The following is a 20,287-nucleotide window of genomic DNA, read 5'->3' as shown; positions in this document are numbered from 1 at the left end:
CCCAAAGCATGATGTTTCCACCCCCATGCTTCACAGTAGGTATGGTGTTCTTTGGATGCAACTCAGCATTCTTTGTCCTTTGTTTTTACCAAAAAGTTATATTTTGGTTTCATCTGACCATATGTCATTCTCCCAATCCTCTTCTGGATCATCCAAATGCACTCTAGCAAACTTCAGACGGGCCTGGACATGTACTGGCTTAATCAGGGGGACACGTCTAGCACTACAGGATTTGAGTCTCTGGCGGCGTAGTGTTTTACTGATGGTAGGCTTTGTTAATTTGGTCCCAGCTCTCTGCAGGTCATTCACTAGGTTCCCCCGTGTGGTTCTGGGATTTTTGCTCACCGTTCTTGTGATCATTTTGACCCCACGGGGTGAGATCTTGCGTGGAGCCCCAGATCGAGGGAGATTATCAGTGGTCTTGTATGTCTTCCATTTCCTAATAATTGCTCCCACAGTTGATTTCTTCAAACCAAGCTGCTTACCTATTGCAGATTCAGTCTTCCCAGCCTGGTGCAGGTCTACAATTTTGTTTCTGGTGTCCTTTGACAGCTCTTTGGTCTTGGCCATAGTGGAGTTTGGAGTGTGACTGTTTGAGGTTGTGGACAGGTGTCTTTTATACTGATAACAAGTTCAAACAGGTGCCATTAATACAGGTAACGAGTGGAGGACAGAGGAGCCTCTTAAAGAAGAAGTTACAGGTCTGTGAGAGCCAGAAATCTTGCTTGTTTGTACGTGACCAAATACTTATTTTCCACCATAATTTGCAAATAAATTCATAAAAAATCCTACAATGTGATTTTCTGGATTTTCTTTTCTCATTTTGTCTGTCATAGTTGACGTGTACCTATGATGAAAATTACAGGCCTCTCTCATCTTTTTAAGTGGGAGAACTTGCACAATTGGTGGCTGACTAAATACTTTTTTTCCCCACTGTATGTAATGCAATTACATGCAAATGAATTACTTAAAAATCATACAATGTGATTTTCTGGATTTTTGTTTTAGATTCCGTCTCTCACAGTTGAAGTGTACCTATGATAAAAATTACAGACCTCTACATGCTTTGTAAGTAGGAAAACCTGCAAAATTGGCAGTGTATCAAATACTTGTTCTCCCCAATGTATATTCACCCCCTTTGCTATGAAGCCCCTAAATAAGATCTGGTGCAACCAATTACCTTCAGAAGTCACATAATTAGTTAAATAAAGTACACCTGTGTGCAATCTAAGTGTCACATGATCTCAGTATATATATACCTGTTCTGAAAGGCCCCAGAGTTTGCAACACCACTAAGCAAGGGGCACCACCAAGCAAGCGGCACCATGAGGACCAAGGAGCTCTCCAAACAGGTCAGACACAAAGTTGTGGAGAAGTACAGATCAGGGTTGGGTTATAAAAACATTTCTGAAACTTTGAACATCCCACGGAGCACAATTAAATCCATTATTTAAAAATTGAAAGAATATGGCAACACAACAAACCTGCCAAGAGACAGCTGCCCACCAAAACTCACGGACCAGGCAAGGAGGGCATTAATCAGGGAGGCAACAAAGAGACCAAAGATAACCCTGAAGGAGCTGCAAAGTTCCACAGCGGAGATTGGAGTATCTGTCCATAGGACCACTTTAAGCCGTACACTCCACAGAGCTGGGCTTTACGGAAGAATGGGCAGAAAAAAGCCATTGCTTAAAGAAAAAAGTAAGCAAACACGTTTGGTGTTCGCCTATTTTGTTGCATTACAACGTGTAATTTAAATAGATTTTTATTTGGATATCCTGTAATGGACATACACAAAATTGTCCAAATTGGTGAAGTGAAATGAAAAAAATAAGTAAACACGTTTGGTGTTCGCCAAAAGGCATGTGGAAGACTCCCCAAACATATGGAAGACGGTACTCTGGTCAGATGAGTCTACAATTTAACTTTTTTGCCATCAAGGAAAACGCTATGTCTGGCGCAAACCCAACACCTCTCATCACCCCGAGAACACCATCCCCACATTGAAGCATGGTGGTGGCAGCATCATGCTGTGGGGATGTTTTTCATCGGCAGGGACTGGGAAACTGGTCAGAATTGAAGGAATGATGGATGGTGCTAAATACAGGGAAATTGTTGAGGGAAACCTGTTTCAGTCTTCCAGATATTTGAGACTGGGATGGAGGTTCACCTTCCTCCAGCAGGACAATGACCCTAAGCATACTGCAAAAGCAAGACTTGAGTGGTTTAAGGGGAAACATTCAAATGTCTTGGAATGGCCTAGTCAAAGCCCAGACCTCAATCCAATTGAGAATCTGTGGTATGACTCAAAGATTGCTGTACACCAGCGGAACCCATCCAACTTGAAGGAGCTGAAGCAGTTTTGCCTTGAAGAATGGGCAAAAATCCCAGTGGCTAGATGTGCCAAGCTTATACAGACATACCCCAAGAGACTTGCAGCTGTAATTGCCGCAAAAGGTGGCTCTACAAAGTATTGACTTTGGGGGGGGGGGGGGGGATGTCGTAGAAACATATATGACTCGAAAGTAGTCAACTCAAACATATCTCTCAAGAAACTGGAGCCTGTGAATCCCAAAAAACAAAATCGTTAACACCTTCCCCTCTTTGGACACATGCATCACATCGTGATTCATGTGTTCAAAAAACAAAAGAACAACAACACTGCTTGTTAAACCAAAAATAATAACTTAACTTAAAATGACAACCCTTGATGATATCTTAACCCAATTGCATTCGATAACATTATTCAAGGATATCTCTCCCTCAAGACTAACTCTCCCACTTGATCTTTGTCCTGTTTGGGATGATATATAGGATTAATGCCAAACAATATAGTAATTTTACAATTCCTTATTATAAACAACCCCTAATTCAGCATTCCTCCAAGGGTTACAGTGTGGATGATCAGGCCACACCATAAAGCCAGGACAGACTGCAGAGGTCATTGAAATCATTCAATGAATTGTTTCATCCAATAGTATACTACTCTTAACAACCATCAAGACATTTAATAAATGTTGTACCCCGAGTGTACAGTAAGTCCTTAGTACAGCTCTTTTCAAAATAAATCACACATGTTTACTTATCCCTCAGTAAATAAAAACCCACATTACATGTGTATGCCCCGTTAAGATATTTCACTTCCATCCCGTGAAGAAACCCAAAATAGAAATAAAAATCCTATACAGCTAATATTTAATACTAAGTAGTTTGTTTGTGATTATTCGTACACCATATAGTAAAACAATAAACAAACAAAAAATGGCCAGGCCTTATTTATAGTCTCAGAAAATATTTCTAAGAAAAGAGAATCACTTCCCCCTTTGATACCTATTAATCAGTCCACACAATATACATTCGAAATTCTCACACTTTTGCCACATCTCCTGATCCCTTCTTTCAGACAACCCTCAAGAACATCACTTGTGACTGCTCCCTTCTCCGGTGAATTCCACAATTCATCGCACATAAAACGAAATAAAATCCCATAAGATTTAAACCCCTAGGCTTTTCCTTAGCCGCACTGCTACCACTCAATCACTCCAACATGCTTCGTGACATCGAAAACTCAAATATGCTATCCCTTGCCTCGTTGGTTGTACTTTCCCACATGCCTGTGACCCCCCTTTTACCAAAATAGTTTACTAATGTGATGTTGGTTTCCCCATTACCTTCTGTGGACATACCCCTTCCTTAACTATTATTAGTCCCTCTGATCTGCATTTAATCTGGACCCCCATTCCACACAGTGTATCTCTTCCTACTAAATTAACTGGAATTTGTTCTGACACTAATATTTGTACACATGTAGCTTTTTCCTGCTTCTTATTCTACTGGAACTGTCATATGTATTAACTACGTTTGTCATGAACATTCTACTGGCTGTGCATCTTTGCCTGACATGGGGTTGGTGAGAGGCATAATTTGGATTTACACATGAGTAAGTTGCTCCAGTATCTATCATCATTGGGGTGCCTCTATTCTTCACCTGAACCTTTAGCATAGGTTCTTCATCAGCCTGCATAGTTACTGCCACTAGCTGACCCTCCCCTTTAGGATTCTCTAGGCACCCCTAGTATCCATTATTTTTCTGGGTTTTTTATTGTCCTTCTGTGTCTTAAATTTGCTTTTTCCAGATAATAATAATAATAATAATATGCCACTTAGCAGATGCTTTTATCCAAAGCAACTTAAAGTCATGCGTGCATAAATTTTTGTATATGGGTGGTCCCGAGGATCGAACCCACTACCCTGGCGTTACAAGCGCCGTGCTCTACCAGCTGAGCTACAGAGGACCACAGATGAGCGTATAGTGCCTTTTTATAATAATGCTATAATTGTAGCCTATTGCATTACTTTAAGTTTAAAATATAAGTTTGTTTATTCAACAAATCTAGAACCCACTTTAAGTTGGTGCTATTCCCTCAGCATAATAGCCAAAGCTCCTTGCATCCCCTGGTTCATGTAACGAAAATAAATGATCGTTCTAGAATTCACCAACTATTCGCATACATCACTGTTGTCACGCAAACTATAGAATAAAGTAATAACAATTTGAATTTGTCACATAAATGTTTTCCATCCAACTATTCAAACTTGCTTCAAATATCTCTTTCAGCTCGATACAGTCAAACAAGTACGACTCTCTTTTACCCGAGAACTAGATCATGACATTAGTAAAGTCTATTCACAACCCTACAATAACTAATAGTATATTTATATTCATATTATTAAAAGACCTTACTTTCATTCTAGTCTACCTAAATAATTCAAATTATGGCCATAACTCTCTCACAATTGCCAGTCCGCTATTCAAATGTATGTAACTGTCCTTTCTGATTAGACTATAGTCACTCCTCCTTCTTTCCCGTTGAATAAGTGAGTCCTTCAGTCTGAAAAGACGCAGGCTGCTAAATCGTCCAGTCTTATCCTGACTGTTCCGTCAATCTAAACAACCCACAACCATATTTAAACTATACTTAGAAAACCTAGACTCTAATCAGCGATGCAGAATCTATGCTTTATTGAAAAGACAAGTTAATCCTCCTTTATTCCAATGATAATGGTCAGCAGTTTTAGTATCTGGCACATACCACACTTTATCAGAAAATAGCTTTGAAAGACACAGATCTCACACGCTCAACGTAAACAACTTAGCAGTCAACGAGTCAAACCCACATTCATCGATTTGGAAACAGATCTAATAACCTAACCAAATTACTTATATTTTCCCCTTAATATACTAAAATTCCTTGACTATATCACCTCTGCTTCTGAAATAATAGATAGCTTATTATAATGCTTAATTCTACCACATGCCCTATGTACTTTCTCCCATCCCCACGTACGTGTTTGTGCGTGCAAGTCAACACCTATAATTTTATCCAATCCCTCGTAATAAATTACACTCCCATAAAATTCATTTTTTCTACCAAACCATTCATGTTTCTAATGATTCTTTATTGCCACAAATCAATTAATCACAATCTAGTCTCAGCGGAACGAACAACAAATTACCCAAATCCTTCCTCTCAGTCATAGAATCCTCCCAGAATCGTGTATGCTGGTCACTATTCACTGAGCTTACAAAATTCTATGACAGGCATTGTTGTACGAAACTCCAAGATATAATTTACAAGAATAGCTTATTATTCCACCGTATATCAAATTATCATACACACCTCTATATCTCATCATTCAAACTTCAGAGTGCGACTCATTTACACCATTATATCACTCAGCCATATGTGTGTTCCTACCCCTATGAACATTCACACACCATTCACTCTTCCTCTCTTGGTGTGAGACCGGGTGCGTCCTTCCTATCAGGCTACACTCAAGTAACGGTCCAGGAAACGTGCGCCAACCTTTCTCCACCAAACACCGAAACTTCAAACGACCTCAAACACAGCTTCTCTCCTCAACACAGAAAATAAGCTGTTATCTGCAGGATTTCTTATTATTCTCATTCATACAGATGAGTAGCCACTTGTGCCCAAATGAATCAGACAGTTGAATGACTCACAGTAGCCCAAGCAAACCACCCATCTACATGAGATGATCAGACCTACTCTAGCTAACACTTTCTCTATATTTTGAAGCCTCAGTAGCTGTTCAACCCGTTCACCAACTCAGGATGACCGGTGTTAACTTCAATTATGTCACCTACTCCGGATGACCTATCTTTTTTACCTGATCAACCCTTTCTGATTCACTTCCCCGACACAAGAAAGATGATTTTATACAGGATTTCTATCTATTGCCCCCTAGGTGATACACACCTGGACTTCTACCTATCTTACGCTTTCCTAAGCGACCTGTAAATTCGGCCCTCTTTCTCTGATACACTTCCACGACACAGAGAAAGAGCGTTATTGCACAGGATTTCGCCTACCTAAGCAGTCCTCAAGACGATTCACTTCCACTACACGTCTAGAGCGGTATCTGTAGGTCTTTTTAACATGTTATTGTCTGATCGCTCAACCAGATGGACAGCCGCCCGTGCCGAAATGACCCAGACAGAGCGATCAGCAAGATGAATCAAATTAATTGACTGAATCGAACAGACGCATCAGATGAGCCGCCGAGTGACCCCGATGATTGAATGCACGAATTGAGCAATTGAATCAAACAGATCGATCAGACTGTCCAGATCAAATCACAATGGATTAAACAGAATGACCAACAGGACGAACAAATGAATCATATGATTTGAACAAACGGTTCAGACGAACAACAGAGTGACATCGACATGTATTCTTAAATCCAAAAGCTCCCAGTCTCTAATTTTCTGGTTCTTAAATTTGGAGAGACCTACTTGGTATTCTGCTGCTGAGGCCGGGCCCCGGATCGAACCATACAACTTTATACTATATAAGTAAGAACTTAGCTTACCTTTTTTTTTTTAAGTGGCCGCTTTTGTTTGTATGGTCCGTCCAAACCGTCTCACAAGCGCAGATTCACCGTCTCTGGTCCCTGTTTCCAACTCCTGGCCACACACGCCATTTATGTCGTAGAAATATATATGACTCTAAAGTAGTCAACTCAAACATATCTCTCAAGAAACTGGAGCCTGTGAATCCAAAACAACAAAATCGTTAACACCTTTACTTTGGGGGGGGGGGGAATAGTTATGCACGCTCAAGTGTTCTGTTTTTCTGTCTTATTTCTTGTTTGTTTCACAATAAAAAATATCTTGCAACTTCAAAGTGGGAGGCATATTGTGTAAATCAAATGATACAAACCCCCAAAAAATCCATTTTAATTCCAGGTTGTAAGGCAACAAAATAGGAAAAATGCCAAGGGGGTGAATACTTTCGCAAGCCACTGTACACAATCCATGTCTCAATTGTCTCAAGACTTAAAAATCCTTATTTAACCTGTCTTCTCCCCTTCATCTACACTGATTGAAGTGGATTTAACAAGTGACATCAATAAGGGATCATAGCTTTCACCTGGATTCACCTGATCATTGTATGTCATGGAAAGAGGTATTCTTAATGTTTTGTATACTCAGTGTATAACAACCATTATAAATAACCATTATAAATATTTTTATAACATCTTATGCCATTACACATAACTATTTAAAACTCGTATTACAGCTTATGACAAATGCATTAATGTGTTATATAGCTGTTATAAAGGCTTTGTGAATGCATTCATAAGGAGACCTACAGTAGGTGTTACCAAAAGCACTTCACTTGACTACCTTATACAATAAAATGTATGTCATAATTGGGTTACACTTTATAACAGTGTTCAGTAATAAACCACTTATAGGGCATTTACAACAGTTTGCTCATAATATATTTATCATTACTCCCGCTTTTGTAAATGTTGGTAAGCTAATTATTCACACATGTATAAACAACTTAAATTATGTATTAATGATTCATACGAGTATTCATGAGATGTTAAGTATTTAAATTAAAAAAATACTAATTATTAGTAAAGTATTTTTCCAGTATCTAATCTAAAGTGAGGGCTATTTATACTTTATGCCTACTTTATAAATGTTTTGAGTGAGTGTAATTTTGAGAAGGTGTAATTTTGAGTGAGTGAGAGTAATTTCTGACAAAAAGATGGACATGCCATTGGTAGACATTAAGGTCTCAAAATGGCCTAGAACATATAAATGATGAAAGAATAAACACACAACACAGGCTGTTTAAGGAAATACATGTATATCAAACATTTATTCACAAAAACTATTGTTAAACAACTATTACAAGGATGTGAGGAAGTGCAAACTAATCATAAAACAGGGAGATGTAGCCTACAGACAACAGCTGGCCAGACTGGACCATTTTTCACTAGTGGATTTTTCTTGCTTCATTACTTCTGATATGTGAATGACATAGAGGCATTTGCATGTAACCTAACCTTTAGCTACCTCCAGTGCTTCAGTCTTTTGACAGCAGACTATTTTCAAACTTTCCTTTGTTTGGCTGCACTTTTACTGGGCCTTTAACGTTAGTAACCCTTTAAACATAATGTTCAGCGAAATTATGTATTTAGATATTTGTTCCTTTACCCTGTAAGCGGTCTATGGACTGCTCTAGGGAGTGACTGCAATCCACACTTTGGTGTTGGTAGACAAGTCACTACCAATAAATGCAAATTATAGTATTTTTCACAAAAAAGCTTTACTCAGCATTGCATGTGCAGTTATACAACACAATACTACAATAGTGTAGCTGTTTTGAAATAACATGTTCAATATAATTCCTTAAACATCCTCTGTGTTGTGTGCTTTTTCTTTAACCATTGATATATTCCAGGTCATTGTGAGACCTTTTTGTGAGAAATACACTGGTCACTCAAAATATTTATAAAGTATTTATAAAGTATGAAAAGCCCTCACTTAAGGGCAAACAACTTTATTAATGATTAGTAAATGGTTTATACGGACCTATATTAAACATCTTATAAATGATCTTATGAATTATTAATACATAATAGTTATATATACAGTAAATGTGTGAATAACAATTTTAGTAACATTTACAAATGTGGGAGTAATGAGTCATAAAGGGTGAGAAAACTGTTTGTAAATGCCTTATAAATGGTTTATAACTGAACGTTATTATAGAGTGTTTCCTATAATTGCATATTCTTACCATTTACCCTCAACTTCTTGCACTACACCATTGAGTTAGACCTGGAGGTTATCTGATATCATTGAGTAACTTCACTACACTTGTTAAAAGCGGTGTGTCCCCATTGAGACACTAGAGGATGATGTTAAACAACATATGCAATGATTAATGAAGTCCTCAAAATGTACTGTACTTTTACAGTACTTACCTACTATCACTGCCTGGACAGGAGCCGGCACCTCTCAGTTTTGGACTGTTTCGTTCAGGAACCCATTTACCAGGATCCGGTACCTCGTCTGGCATGAAAAATAATTGTCACTGTTTGCAATGTAAAAATTCAACAGAAAAAGTAATCAGTGTTCAAGGAATTGATTCGTGTTCGGCCAGCCAGCGTTTATGGTTTGCGCAACATTGTAGCCTATATAGACCAACGCGTGGGCATTGCTGTCGTAAGAGAGAGGAGCGCACCTATATCTCTCATGTACAGTGCACTCGGAAAGTATTCAGACCCCTTGACTTTTTCCACATTTTGTTACATTACAGTCTTATTCTAAAATGGATTAAATAAATGTTTTTCCTCATCAATATACACAAAATACCCAATAACAACAAAGCGAAAACAGGTTTTTTTTTTATTTTTGCAAATGTATTAAAAGAAAAATCAGAAATACGTTATTTACATAAGTATTCAGAACCTTTGCTATGAGACTCGAAATTTTGCTCAGGTGCATCCTGTTTCCATTGATCATCCTTGATATGTTTCTACAACTTGATTGGAGTCCAACTGTGGTAAATTCAATTAAATGGCCATTATTTGGAAAGGCACACACCTGTCTATATAAGGTCCCACAGTTGACAGTACATCTCAGAGCAAAAACCAAGTCATGAGGTCGAAGGAATTGTCCTAGTGCGCCGAGACAGGATTGTGTCGAGCCACAGATCTGGCGAAGGGTCCCTAAACATTTCTGCAGCATTGAAGGTCCCCAAGAACACATGGCCGCCATCATTCTTAAATGGAAAAAGTTTGGAACCACCATTACTCTTCCTAGAGCTGGCCGCCCTGCCAAACTGAGCATTTGGGGGAGAAGGGCCTTGGTCAGGGAGGTGACCAATAACCCGATGGTCACTCTGACAGAGCTCTAGAGTTCCTCTGTGGAGATGGGAGAACGTTCCAGAAGGACAACCATCTCTGCAGCACTCCACCAATTAGGCCTTCATGCTAGAGCGGCCAGACGGAAGCCACTCCTCAGTAAAAGGCACATGACAGCCCGCTTGGAGTTTGCCAAAAGGCACCTAAAGGACTCTCAGACCATGAGAAACAAGATTCTCTGATCTTATGAAACCAAGATTGAACTCTTTGGCCTGAATGCCAAGCGTCACGTCTGGAGGAAACCTGGCACCATTCCTATGGTGAAGCAAGGTGGTGCCAGCATCATGCTGTGGGGATGTTTTTCAGCAGCAGGGACTGGGAGACTACTCAGGATCGAGGGAAAGATGAACGGATCAAAGTACAGAGAGATCCTTGATGATAAACCTCCTTTAGAGCGCTCAGGACCTCAGACAGGGGCGAAGGTTCACCTTCCAACAGGACAACGACCCTTAGCACACAGACAAAACAACACAAGAGTGGCTTCGGGACAAGTCTCTAAATGTCCTTGAGTGGCCCAGCCATAGCCCGGACTTGAACCCGATCAAACATCTCTGGAGAGACCTGAAAATAGCTGTGCAGCGACGCTCCCCATTCAACCTGACAGAGCTTGAGAGGATCTGCAGAGAAGAATGGGAGAAATGTCCTAAATACAGGTTTGTCAAGCTTGTAGCGTCATACCCAAGAAGGCTGTAATTGCTGCCAAAGGTGCTTCTACAAAGTTTTGAGTAAAGGGTCTGAATACTTATGTATTTTATATATATATACATTTGCACAAATTTCTAAATACCTATTTTTGCTTCGTCATTATGGGGTATTGTGTGTAGACTGATGTGGTGGAAAAACATTTTAATCAATTTTAGAATAAGGCTGTAAGGTAACAAAATGTGGAAAAAGTCAAGGGGTCTGAATACTTTCCGAATGCACTGTAACTAGAATTAGATTCACTTTATATAATCTCTCTTCCTCTTTTCTCTGATAGACATGAGCCTGCAACTGTCATAGAAATATTTTACTCAAAAGTAGTCAACTCAAAAATATCTCTCAAGAAACTGGAGCCTGTGAATCCAAAAATTAGACTTTTATTATCTAATAACAAAAGCCGAGCAGTTCCTTGGAACGGCTGTCTCTCTTTGGCTTAGCGCTTCCTTTTATACACACAAATGCACAAACATGCTTACATGGCATATACAGTTACCCCCTTATGGCAAATTCCTAACTTATTTTAGTTCTGCACCACCCTTCTTTTCCAACGTCCAGCTGTCACACAATGTCCACTCCAAAAGGTCATGAATGCTTTTTTCTATATGAAGCCTCTCATCTTATCATTCTATTGGCTGCGTGGCTTAGGCCCCTTCTTAAAAAAGAACTAATGTAAAGCATACTGTGTCCATAATAAGTACAGTGGGGAAAAAAATTATTTAGTCAGCCACCAATTGTGCAAGTTCTCCCACTTAAAAAGATGAGAGAGGCCTGTAATTTTCATCATAGGTACACGTCAACTATGACAGACAAAATTAGATTTTTTTTCTCCAGAAAATCACATTGTAGGATTTTTAATGAATTTATTAGCAAATTATGGTGGAAAATAAGTATTTGGTCAATAACAAAAGTTTCTCAATACTTTGTTATATACCCTTTGTTGGCAATGATACAGGTCAAACGTTTTCTGTAAGTCTTCACAAGGTTTTCACACACTGTTGCTGGTATTTTGGCCCATTCCTCCATGCAGATCTCCTCTAGAGCAGTGAGGTTTTGGGGCTGTCGCTGGGCAACACGGACTTTCAACTCCCTCCAAAGATTTTCTATGGGGTTGAGATCTGGAGACTGGCTAGGCCACTCCAGGACCTTGAAATGCTTCTTACGAAGCCACTCCTTCGTTGCCCGGGCGGTGTGTTTGGGATCATTGTCATGCTGAAAGACCCAGCCACGTTTCATCTTCAATGCCCTTGCTGATGGAAGAAGGTTTTCACTCAAAATCTCACTATACATGGCCCCATTCATTATTCCCTTTACACGGATCAGTCGTCCTGGTCCCTTTGCAGAAAAACAGCCCCAAAGCATGATGTTTCCACCCCCATGCTTCACAGTAGGTATGGTGTTCTTTGGATGCAACTCAGCATTCTTTGTCCTCCAAACACGACGAGTTGAGTTTTTACCAAAAAGTTATATTTTGGTTTCATCTGACCATATGACATTCTCCCAATCCTCTTCTGGATCATCCAAATGCACTCTAGCAAACTTCAGACAGGCCTGGACATGTACTGGCTTAAGCAGGGGGACACGTCTGGCACTGCAGGATTTGAGTCCCTGGCGGCGTAGTGTGTTACTGATGGTAGGCTTTGTTACTTTGGTCCCAGCTCTCTGCAGGTCATTCACTAGGTCCACCCCGTGTGGTTCTGGGATTTTTGCTCACCGTTCTTGTGATCATTTTGACCCCACGGGGTGAGATCTTGCGTGGAGCCCCAGATCGAGGGAGATTATCAGTGGTCTTGTATGTCTTCCATTTCCTAATAATTGCTCCCACAGTTGATTTCTTCAAACCAAGCTGCTTACCTATTGCAGATTCAGTCTTCCCAGCCTGGTGCAGGTCTACAATTTTGTTTCTGGTGTCCTTTGACAGCTCTTTGGTCTTGGCCATAGTGGAGTTTGGAGTGTGACTGTTTGAGGTTGTGGACAGGTGTCTTTTATACTGATAACAAGTTCAAACAGGTGCCATTAATACAGGTAACGAGTGGAGGACAGAGGAGCCTCTTAAAGAAGAAGTTACAGGTCTGTGAGAGCCAGACATCTTGCTTGTTTGTAGGTGACCAAATACTTATTTTCCACCATAATTTGCAAATAAATTCATTAAAAATCCAACAATGTGATTTTCTGGATTTTTTTTCTCAATTTGTCTGTCATAGTTGACATGTACCTATGACGAAAATTACAGGCCTCTCTCATCTTTTTAAGTGGGAGAACTTGCACAATTGGTGGCTGACTAAATACTTTTTTTCCCCACTGTATATGGGTTATAGGTTGAGAGCTTTTGTGAAAGAGTACATTCATTCATTTAAAACATAGTCATATACTGCATGGCTATATTCCTCATTTAAGCATGCATCTGGATTATAAAATATCAAACATATTTATTATATTTTACCATTGGCATCTCCCTACATTTGCCTTAATGATACATAAAATCATTCTATACAACTCTCATCTTTCCAGCGTTGCACTTCATCACTTATTTATTTACTTATGAATTGAAATAGGCTACATTTGCCAGTTGTACTGTATAATTACTGCTTTCTGTTCAGAAATAAATGAAATAATTTCCAATACTACACCAGCAGTAGGCATATAATTTAGCCACAGAGGATTTTTTTATAGATGTGTGTAGCCCAATCACAAGTCATGCTTAAAGTCGGGAACGCGTGGCAAATCTGTCAGTGAACAGCATGCAGCTAAAACAGGCCTTTCGCAATATTGGAAAGCAAATGGATCCTCCTGAAAAGAGAACACTTCCAAATAGGCCTATTGAGCGAACAGCATGGTTTTACAAAGTAAAACAAGAGAGAGATAAGCTTTTGGCACGAGAGCATTGGCCGTCGCTGGTGAATGAGTTTGCGCATCATTGGGTGAGTCAGTAAAACTGGAAAGCTTTTTTAGGACTATAAGTTCCTCCTCATATTGTACATTATGTATGTCTCCACAAACCTAGACCTAAGCTATTGATGGATTCAAGACAAGGTCGTTGTCACACCCTGGCTCTGGGACTCTATATGTTGAGCCAGGGTGTGTTCATTCTGTTGTGTTTATTTCTATGTTGGCTAGAGTGACTCCCAATCAGAGGCAACGAGTGTCAGCTGTCGTTGGTTGTCTCTGATTGGGAGCCATATTTAAATTGTCTGTTTTCCCTTTGTGTTTGTGGGTTCTTGTTCCGTGTTGGTCATTGTTACCGTGGACTTCACGAGTCGTTTCTTGTTTTGTTGATTGTTGTTTCTATTATCACTAAAGATAATAAAGTTAACCATGTTCGTTCATCACGCTGCGCCTTGGTCCTCATCTCTGTACGACGATCGTGACAGAAGAACCCACCATACAAGGACCAAGCAGCGTGTCCAGGGGCAGATCTTGGACTGGACATGGGAGGAAGCGCCGGGAAATGAGATGGAGAGGTTGGCGATGGCCCAGGTGGGCAAAGTGTGGTCCTGGGAGGACATGCTCGGGGGAAAAGGGCCATGGGCTAGGATTAAGGCCCTGGCGAGAGAGGAGCAGCGGCGTCAGCAGTGTCAACGTCGGACAGGCGAGAGGCAACCCCAGAAATTTTTTAGGGGGGGGCACACGGCATGGACGACGGGGCTGACGGAGGCAGAAAAGGGGCGGATTCAGAAGGCCACCAGGTTTACGGGGGCCACTGGTCAAAGTAGGGAAGGAAGGTGTAGAGGCACAGCGAGAGGTACTGGGGTGTGTTACCAGTCCGGTCCGGCCCGTTCCAGATCCCGAGGTAGAGCCAGTGGTGTGTGTCCCCAGTACGGTCCGGCCTGTTCCGGCCCCTCGCACCAAGTGTACGGTGTGCGTCGCAAGCCCAGTCCGGCCTGTCCCTGCTCCACGCACCAAGCCTACGGTGTGCGTCGCCAGCCCAGTCCGGCCTGTCCCTGCTCCACGCACCAAGCCTACGGTGTGCGTCGCCAGCCCAGTCCGGCCTGTCCCTGCTCCACGCACCAAGCCTACGGTGTGCGTCGCCAGCCCGGTCCGGCCTGTCCCTGCTCCACGCACCAAGCCTACGGTGTGCGTCGCCAGCCCAGCCCGGCCTGTCCCTGCTCCACGCACCAAGCCTACGGGGTGCGTCGCCAGCCCAGCCCGGCCTGTCCCTGCTCCACGCACCAAGCCTACGTTGTGCGTCGTCAGCCTGGTAAGGCCCGTTCCTCCTCCACGCACCAAGCCAGGGGTGCGAGTATTCAGCCTGGTAAGGCCCGTTCCTCCTCCACGCACCAAGCCAGGGGTGCGCGTCGTCAGCCTGGTAAGGCCCGTTCCTCCTCCACACACCAAGCCAGTGGTGCGCGTCGTCAGTCCAGCACAACCCGTGCCTGGGTCACCGGTGCCTGGTAAGGTCCCGGTCAACTGCTCCACTACGGAGCTGAAGCTAACCGCTCCTGCTAAGTCCAGTTCAGCTCCAGCCAGCGGGGCCAGACTGGACCAGGGGCGCTATGGGGGGTTTATTGGAGGGTTGTGGGCAAGGCCGGAGCCAGAACCGCCGCCGAGGAGGTATGCCCACCCAGCCCTCCCCTGTTTTGTTCAAGTTGAGGCGCGGTCGCAGTCCGCGCCTTTAGGGGGGGGGGTACTGTCACACCCTGGCTCTGGGACTCTATATGTTGAGCCAGGGTGTGTTCATTCTGTTGTGTTTATTTCTATGTTGGCTAGAGTGACTCCCAATCAGAGGCAACGAGTGTCAGCTGTCGTTGGTTGTCTCTGATTGGGAGCCATATTTAAATTGTCTGTTTTCCCTTTGTGTTTGTGGGTTCTTGTTCCGTGTTGGTCATTGTTACCGTGGACTTCACGAGTCGTTTCTTGTTTTGTTGATTGTTGTTTCTATTATCACTAAAGATAATAAAGTTAACCATGTTCGTTCATCACGCTGCGCCTTGGTCCTCATCTCTGTACGACGATTGTGACAGTCGTTTTTATTGATCTCAGATTCTCAGTTTGTCAGTGTCAAAGTAGCCTGTCATTTCGAGCATTTGTGAGTTATTAAAAAGTATTCTAAAATTATGTAGAATTTGAAATGCGTTTATAAAAGGTCACATTTTCCGTGGACCCTAGGCTACAAAAATGATCCCCATGTGTGCAACTTCTCCAAGCGCCTCTACTCTACTGCATGCCAGTACTCCAAATCGATGATAATACACGCAATGCTTTATTATAATGGTGATTTGTACCTGAGAGCCCCCCAGGTCACCCCCTCTCGGGCTCACTTTTTGTTCCGCCACCTCCCAATTTACCAATTAAAGCACTGCACAATCCTATAACCATAAAACGTTCTTCATAACACCTACGGCATACCTTTTGCTTATTTAGGGAGCCATTTATCATAACAGCATTGTATATGATACAACAACACCAGGTAATGGATATACAACAAATTCTTATTCGTATTGTTACTTTAGAGTGGGACAATAAGGGATCAAACACAGCAACATAGAGGTCCATAGATGTATGACAGGATTGGATGTTGCTGAGCCCATCTAGCCTGTCATTCAGCATTAATGATGGGTAAGAGATGAGAGTAAAGGTACATTTTCTCCAATTCTGAACATTTTAATCTGGGAATAATATTATGGTGGTGTTTTGGTCACTCAAAGGTTATTTTACATTGGACATAAGGTGACTGTGCAGGACCATTAACTGTACTGGGTGATGTCAGTACTCAGTTTGGACCATAATCCACAGCCTCTGGAGACATGACTGCAAGGCACATGTCAGTTGGCCAGGTTGTAGGAAAGTTGACAGTATGAACATTGTATAGATTTGTAAAAATGTCTAACTGAACTGAATTATGAAAAAAACGTATTCAAGTTAAGGGAGACTTTGATTCAGTTACAGTGGGGAGAACAAGTATTTGATACACTGCCGATTTTGCAGGTTTTCCTACTTACAAAGCATGTAGAGGTCTGTCATTTTTATCATAGGTACACTTCAACTGTGTATTAAATACTTATGTCATGCAATGAAATGCCAATTAATTACTTAAAAATCATACAATGTGATTTTCTGGATTTCTGGACTCTCACAGTTGAAGTGTACCTATGATAAAAATGACAGACCTCTACAAGCTTTGTAAGTAGGAAAACCTGCAAAATCGGCAGTGTATCAAATAGTTGTTCTCCCCACTGTATATCGTGGGGACAAATGCTTTTTGTCAGAACAACCACACTGTACTCTGACCCAATCACCCCTTTGATGTTTTTTTTCTTTTCTCGTGTCTTCTTTCTCTCATTACAAAAGAAGTGACTAAGAAATGTAATTTCCTGTTCAGTTCAGTTTTATCAATCAATGATATGAAAAGCATTTCACGTGATTACCTTATATAATAACATTTCACCAACAAACAAAAAAACTATTTTGGAATAATTCACTCTAAGCCATTTAATCAAGTTATCCCTCCTCAACAGCTTCAACAGTAGCTCCCAAACCATGGGCTCTAGGAACATTTATAATGCAAGTCTAACTACTGTATTGTGACAGTTAACATACCTTGCACAAAATCCTGTGATTGTGTAAATCTTTATTTATGTCATAATTGCATGAATTTACATTTTACCATCAAATTCTTACACAATACACCATTGAGTTAGACCTGGACTTGATCTTACATCATGCAGTATTGTACAGCTAACCGACAAAATAATGGAAACACTTCAGCAAATGAGGGATACAAAGTATTTTGAAAGCAGGTGCTTCCACACAGGTGTGGTTCCTGAGTTAATTAAGCAATTAACATCCCATCATGCTTAGGGTCATGTATAAAAATGCTGGGTAGGCCATTATCTTGGCTACCATGGCTATGCCCCCATAGGATGACAATGGCCCCATCCACAGGTCACTGAATGGTTTGATGAGCATGAAATCTATGTCAACCATGTACCATGGTCGTCTCAGTCAACAGATCTCAAAATAATTCAATACTTATGGGAGATTCTGGAGCGGCGCCTGAGACAGTATTTTCCACCACCATTCCCCCAAATGATTGAATTGCTCGTGGAAGAATGGTGTCACATTCCTCCAATAGAGTTCCAGACACTTTTAGAATCTATGCCAAGGTGCATTGAAGTTCTTCTGGTTAGTGGTGTCCAAATGGCCTATTAAGATGCATATTATTTTGTAAGATGGTGTTTCCTTTATTTTGGCAGTTACCTTTGCATTTCAACATTACTACACTTGATGAAGACATTGTGTTGCCAATGAGCCACTAGATGGTGGTGTTAAACAACATATAGAATAATTATGAAGTCCTCAAAATGTACTTTACTTTTACAGTACTGACATACTATGCATCATTAAATAACATGGAACAACCACAGGCTTTGGTCTTTGGAATGTACAACCCAAAATGACTATGTCTTTATAACACGCTTATAACTTCTACAATTAACAAGTCACTCCAATCCATATCATTCTGTATCAACAACACAATCTGAATCAACACAAAAATGTGTCTATGATGACAACAAATAACTGAGATAAGTCATGTCAGTGTATTGTTACATGAAATAAGCAATTACAACAACAATATAGTTTAAAATAACAATATAAATGTATGTTTGCAAATTTTGGAATAAAATCATAATAACTATGAACGCCTTAACTTCATTGTTAAAATATGTTTAGTTGTCACTTTGAACCATGGATAAAAGAAAGCATAAATTATTGGATTAATAAAGGAATTAACAAATGGCAGAAAGCTTAAGTAAGCTGATGATTGGAGAGTAAAAAATTGGAGAAAAAAAATTGGAATCCAACAACTGAGATAGGTGAAAACTACAATACTTAGAGTTTTTGCTGCTTTTCTCTGACTCTTATTTGCCTGTACAGTTTTAACACCAGACTTGGTGGCAGCCTCTTTTGAAAATACCTTTCGGGCCTGTGATCTGGCGACCAAAAATATTTTAAAATAAAATGTTATAATAATAGAGCACGGGACAACCATTGTAATTACAAGGTCAATGATGCTACTCCAGTTAAATCCTTCAACAATATAACATTCTTCAAAACACCTTTTGGGTAATTGTACATTTACAGAGGTTTTTATAAAAGCAGCATTGTATATGATACAACAACACCAGGTAATGGATATACAACATGTCATTCTTGTTATTGTTATTTTAGAGTGGTACAATAAGGGATCACACACAGCAACATAACGGTCAATAGATATCAAGACCAAATTGCCGAGAGATAAGGATAGAAATAAATAACTGATGTAGACATAAAACACACAGAAATATTTCCCCAGAAACCAGCATGATTCCATTATTGCTACGGTCCCTACTGGTATCACAATCAGTCCCACCAGGAGATCTGCCACAGCCAGAGAGAGGATGAGCAGGTTGGTTGGAGTGTGGAGCTGCTTGAAGTGAGAGATGGAGATGATCACCAGTACGTTCAAAAATACTGTAACCGCTGAAATCAATGAGAAGAATATGTACAGTGTTATATAAATAGATGTTGATAGCAAAACCTTTCTGCAAGAAGAGTTAAGTTCAGGAAAACAGTTTTGAGCATCTTTGTGTTCCTCCATTTGTAATAATGGCTAAAAATGCTGAGGTCCTGCTCTTGCTTAGTCCTGTGTGGGACCCTGTCAGGTCAGCCTTCTGACAAACTCTGTGCTCTGCCTCTCTATTTATCCCTGAGTGACTAACAGAAACTCCCCTCCTCAGAGTCTCTCTGCACACACAAGCACCACCAAAGCATACAGATGTAGGATCTTAATTTGATTTTCATGTTGCAGGAGAACTTTCCTGCAATGCAGGAAATGTAAAACTTGTATTTGAGGTTTAAAAAAGCTTCTGAAGTTTGTAATTTCCACTTTCACATTTTTGACTTGATTTTCCCTGACGAAAAATGCATCACCCCCTACAAAAATCCACATAATAATTCACATTTCCTCTTGCTGCAGGATTATTTTCATGCTGTACCAAACTGGCTCAAATTTTAATCCTACATCTGTATAGAAGTGAGCACACAAACAAACAAATGGTCAGATAAACAAATCATTTGTGAAACCATGATGTGATGTATGACAGGATTTGATGTTGCTGCGCCCACATAACATGTCCTTCAGCCTTGCCAATAGTTAAAAATAAGACAACATTTTTAGCATTTTAATCTGGAAAAACTAGTATGGGTGATGTTTTGGTCACTCAAAAGCTATTTTACAGGGGAAATAGGATGACTACACAGAACCTTTAACCGTTCTGGGTTATGTCAGTGCTCATTTTGGCTCATAATCCACAACCTGTAGAGACATGTTGGGAATAACATGTGGGTACACACA

At 40.7% G+C, this 20,287-nt stretch overlaps 1 protein-coding gene across 1 annotated transcript; it reads right to left on the bottom strand.

Moving 5' to 3' along the window:
* Positions 1 to 18,583: 18,583 nt before the first annotated feature.
* LOC311136343 (trace amine-associated receptor 6-like) lies at positions 18,584 to 19,531 on the bottom strand (the record flags this gene model as incomplete). Its single annotated transcript, XM_084170451.1, has 1 exon — positions 18,584 to 19,531. One exon carries the CDS (start codon positions 19,529 to 19,531, stop codon positions 18,584 to 18,586), a length of 948 nt encoding a protein of 315 aa, XP_084026577.1.
* Between the last annotated feature and the right edge of the window lie 756 nt (positions 19,532 to 20,287).

The sequence above is a fragment of the Coregonus lavaretus genome (assembly GCF_964263955.1).
Source record: "Coregonus lavaretus genome assembly, chromosome: 10".
Taxonomy (NCBI): Eukaryota; Metazoa; Chordata; class Actinopteri; order Salmoniformes; family Salmonidae; genus Coregonus; species Coregonus lavaretus.
This window is presented reverse-complemented; position numbering and strand designations above follow the sequence as displayed.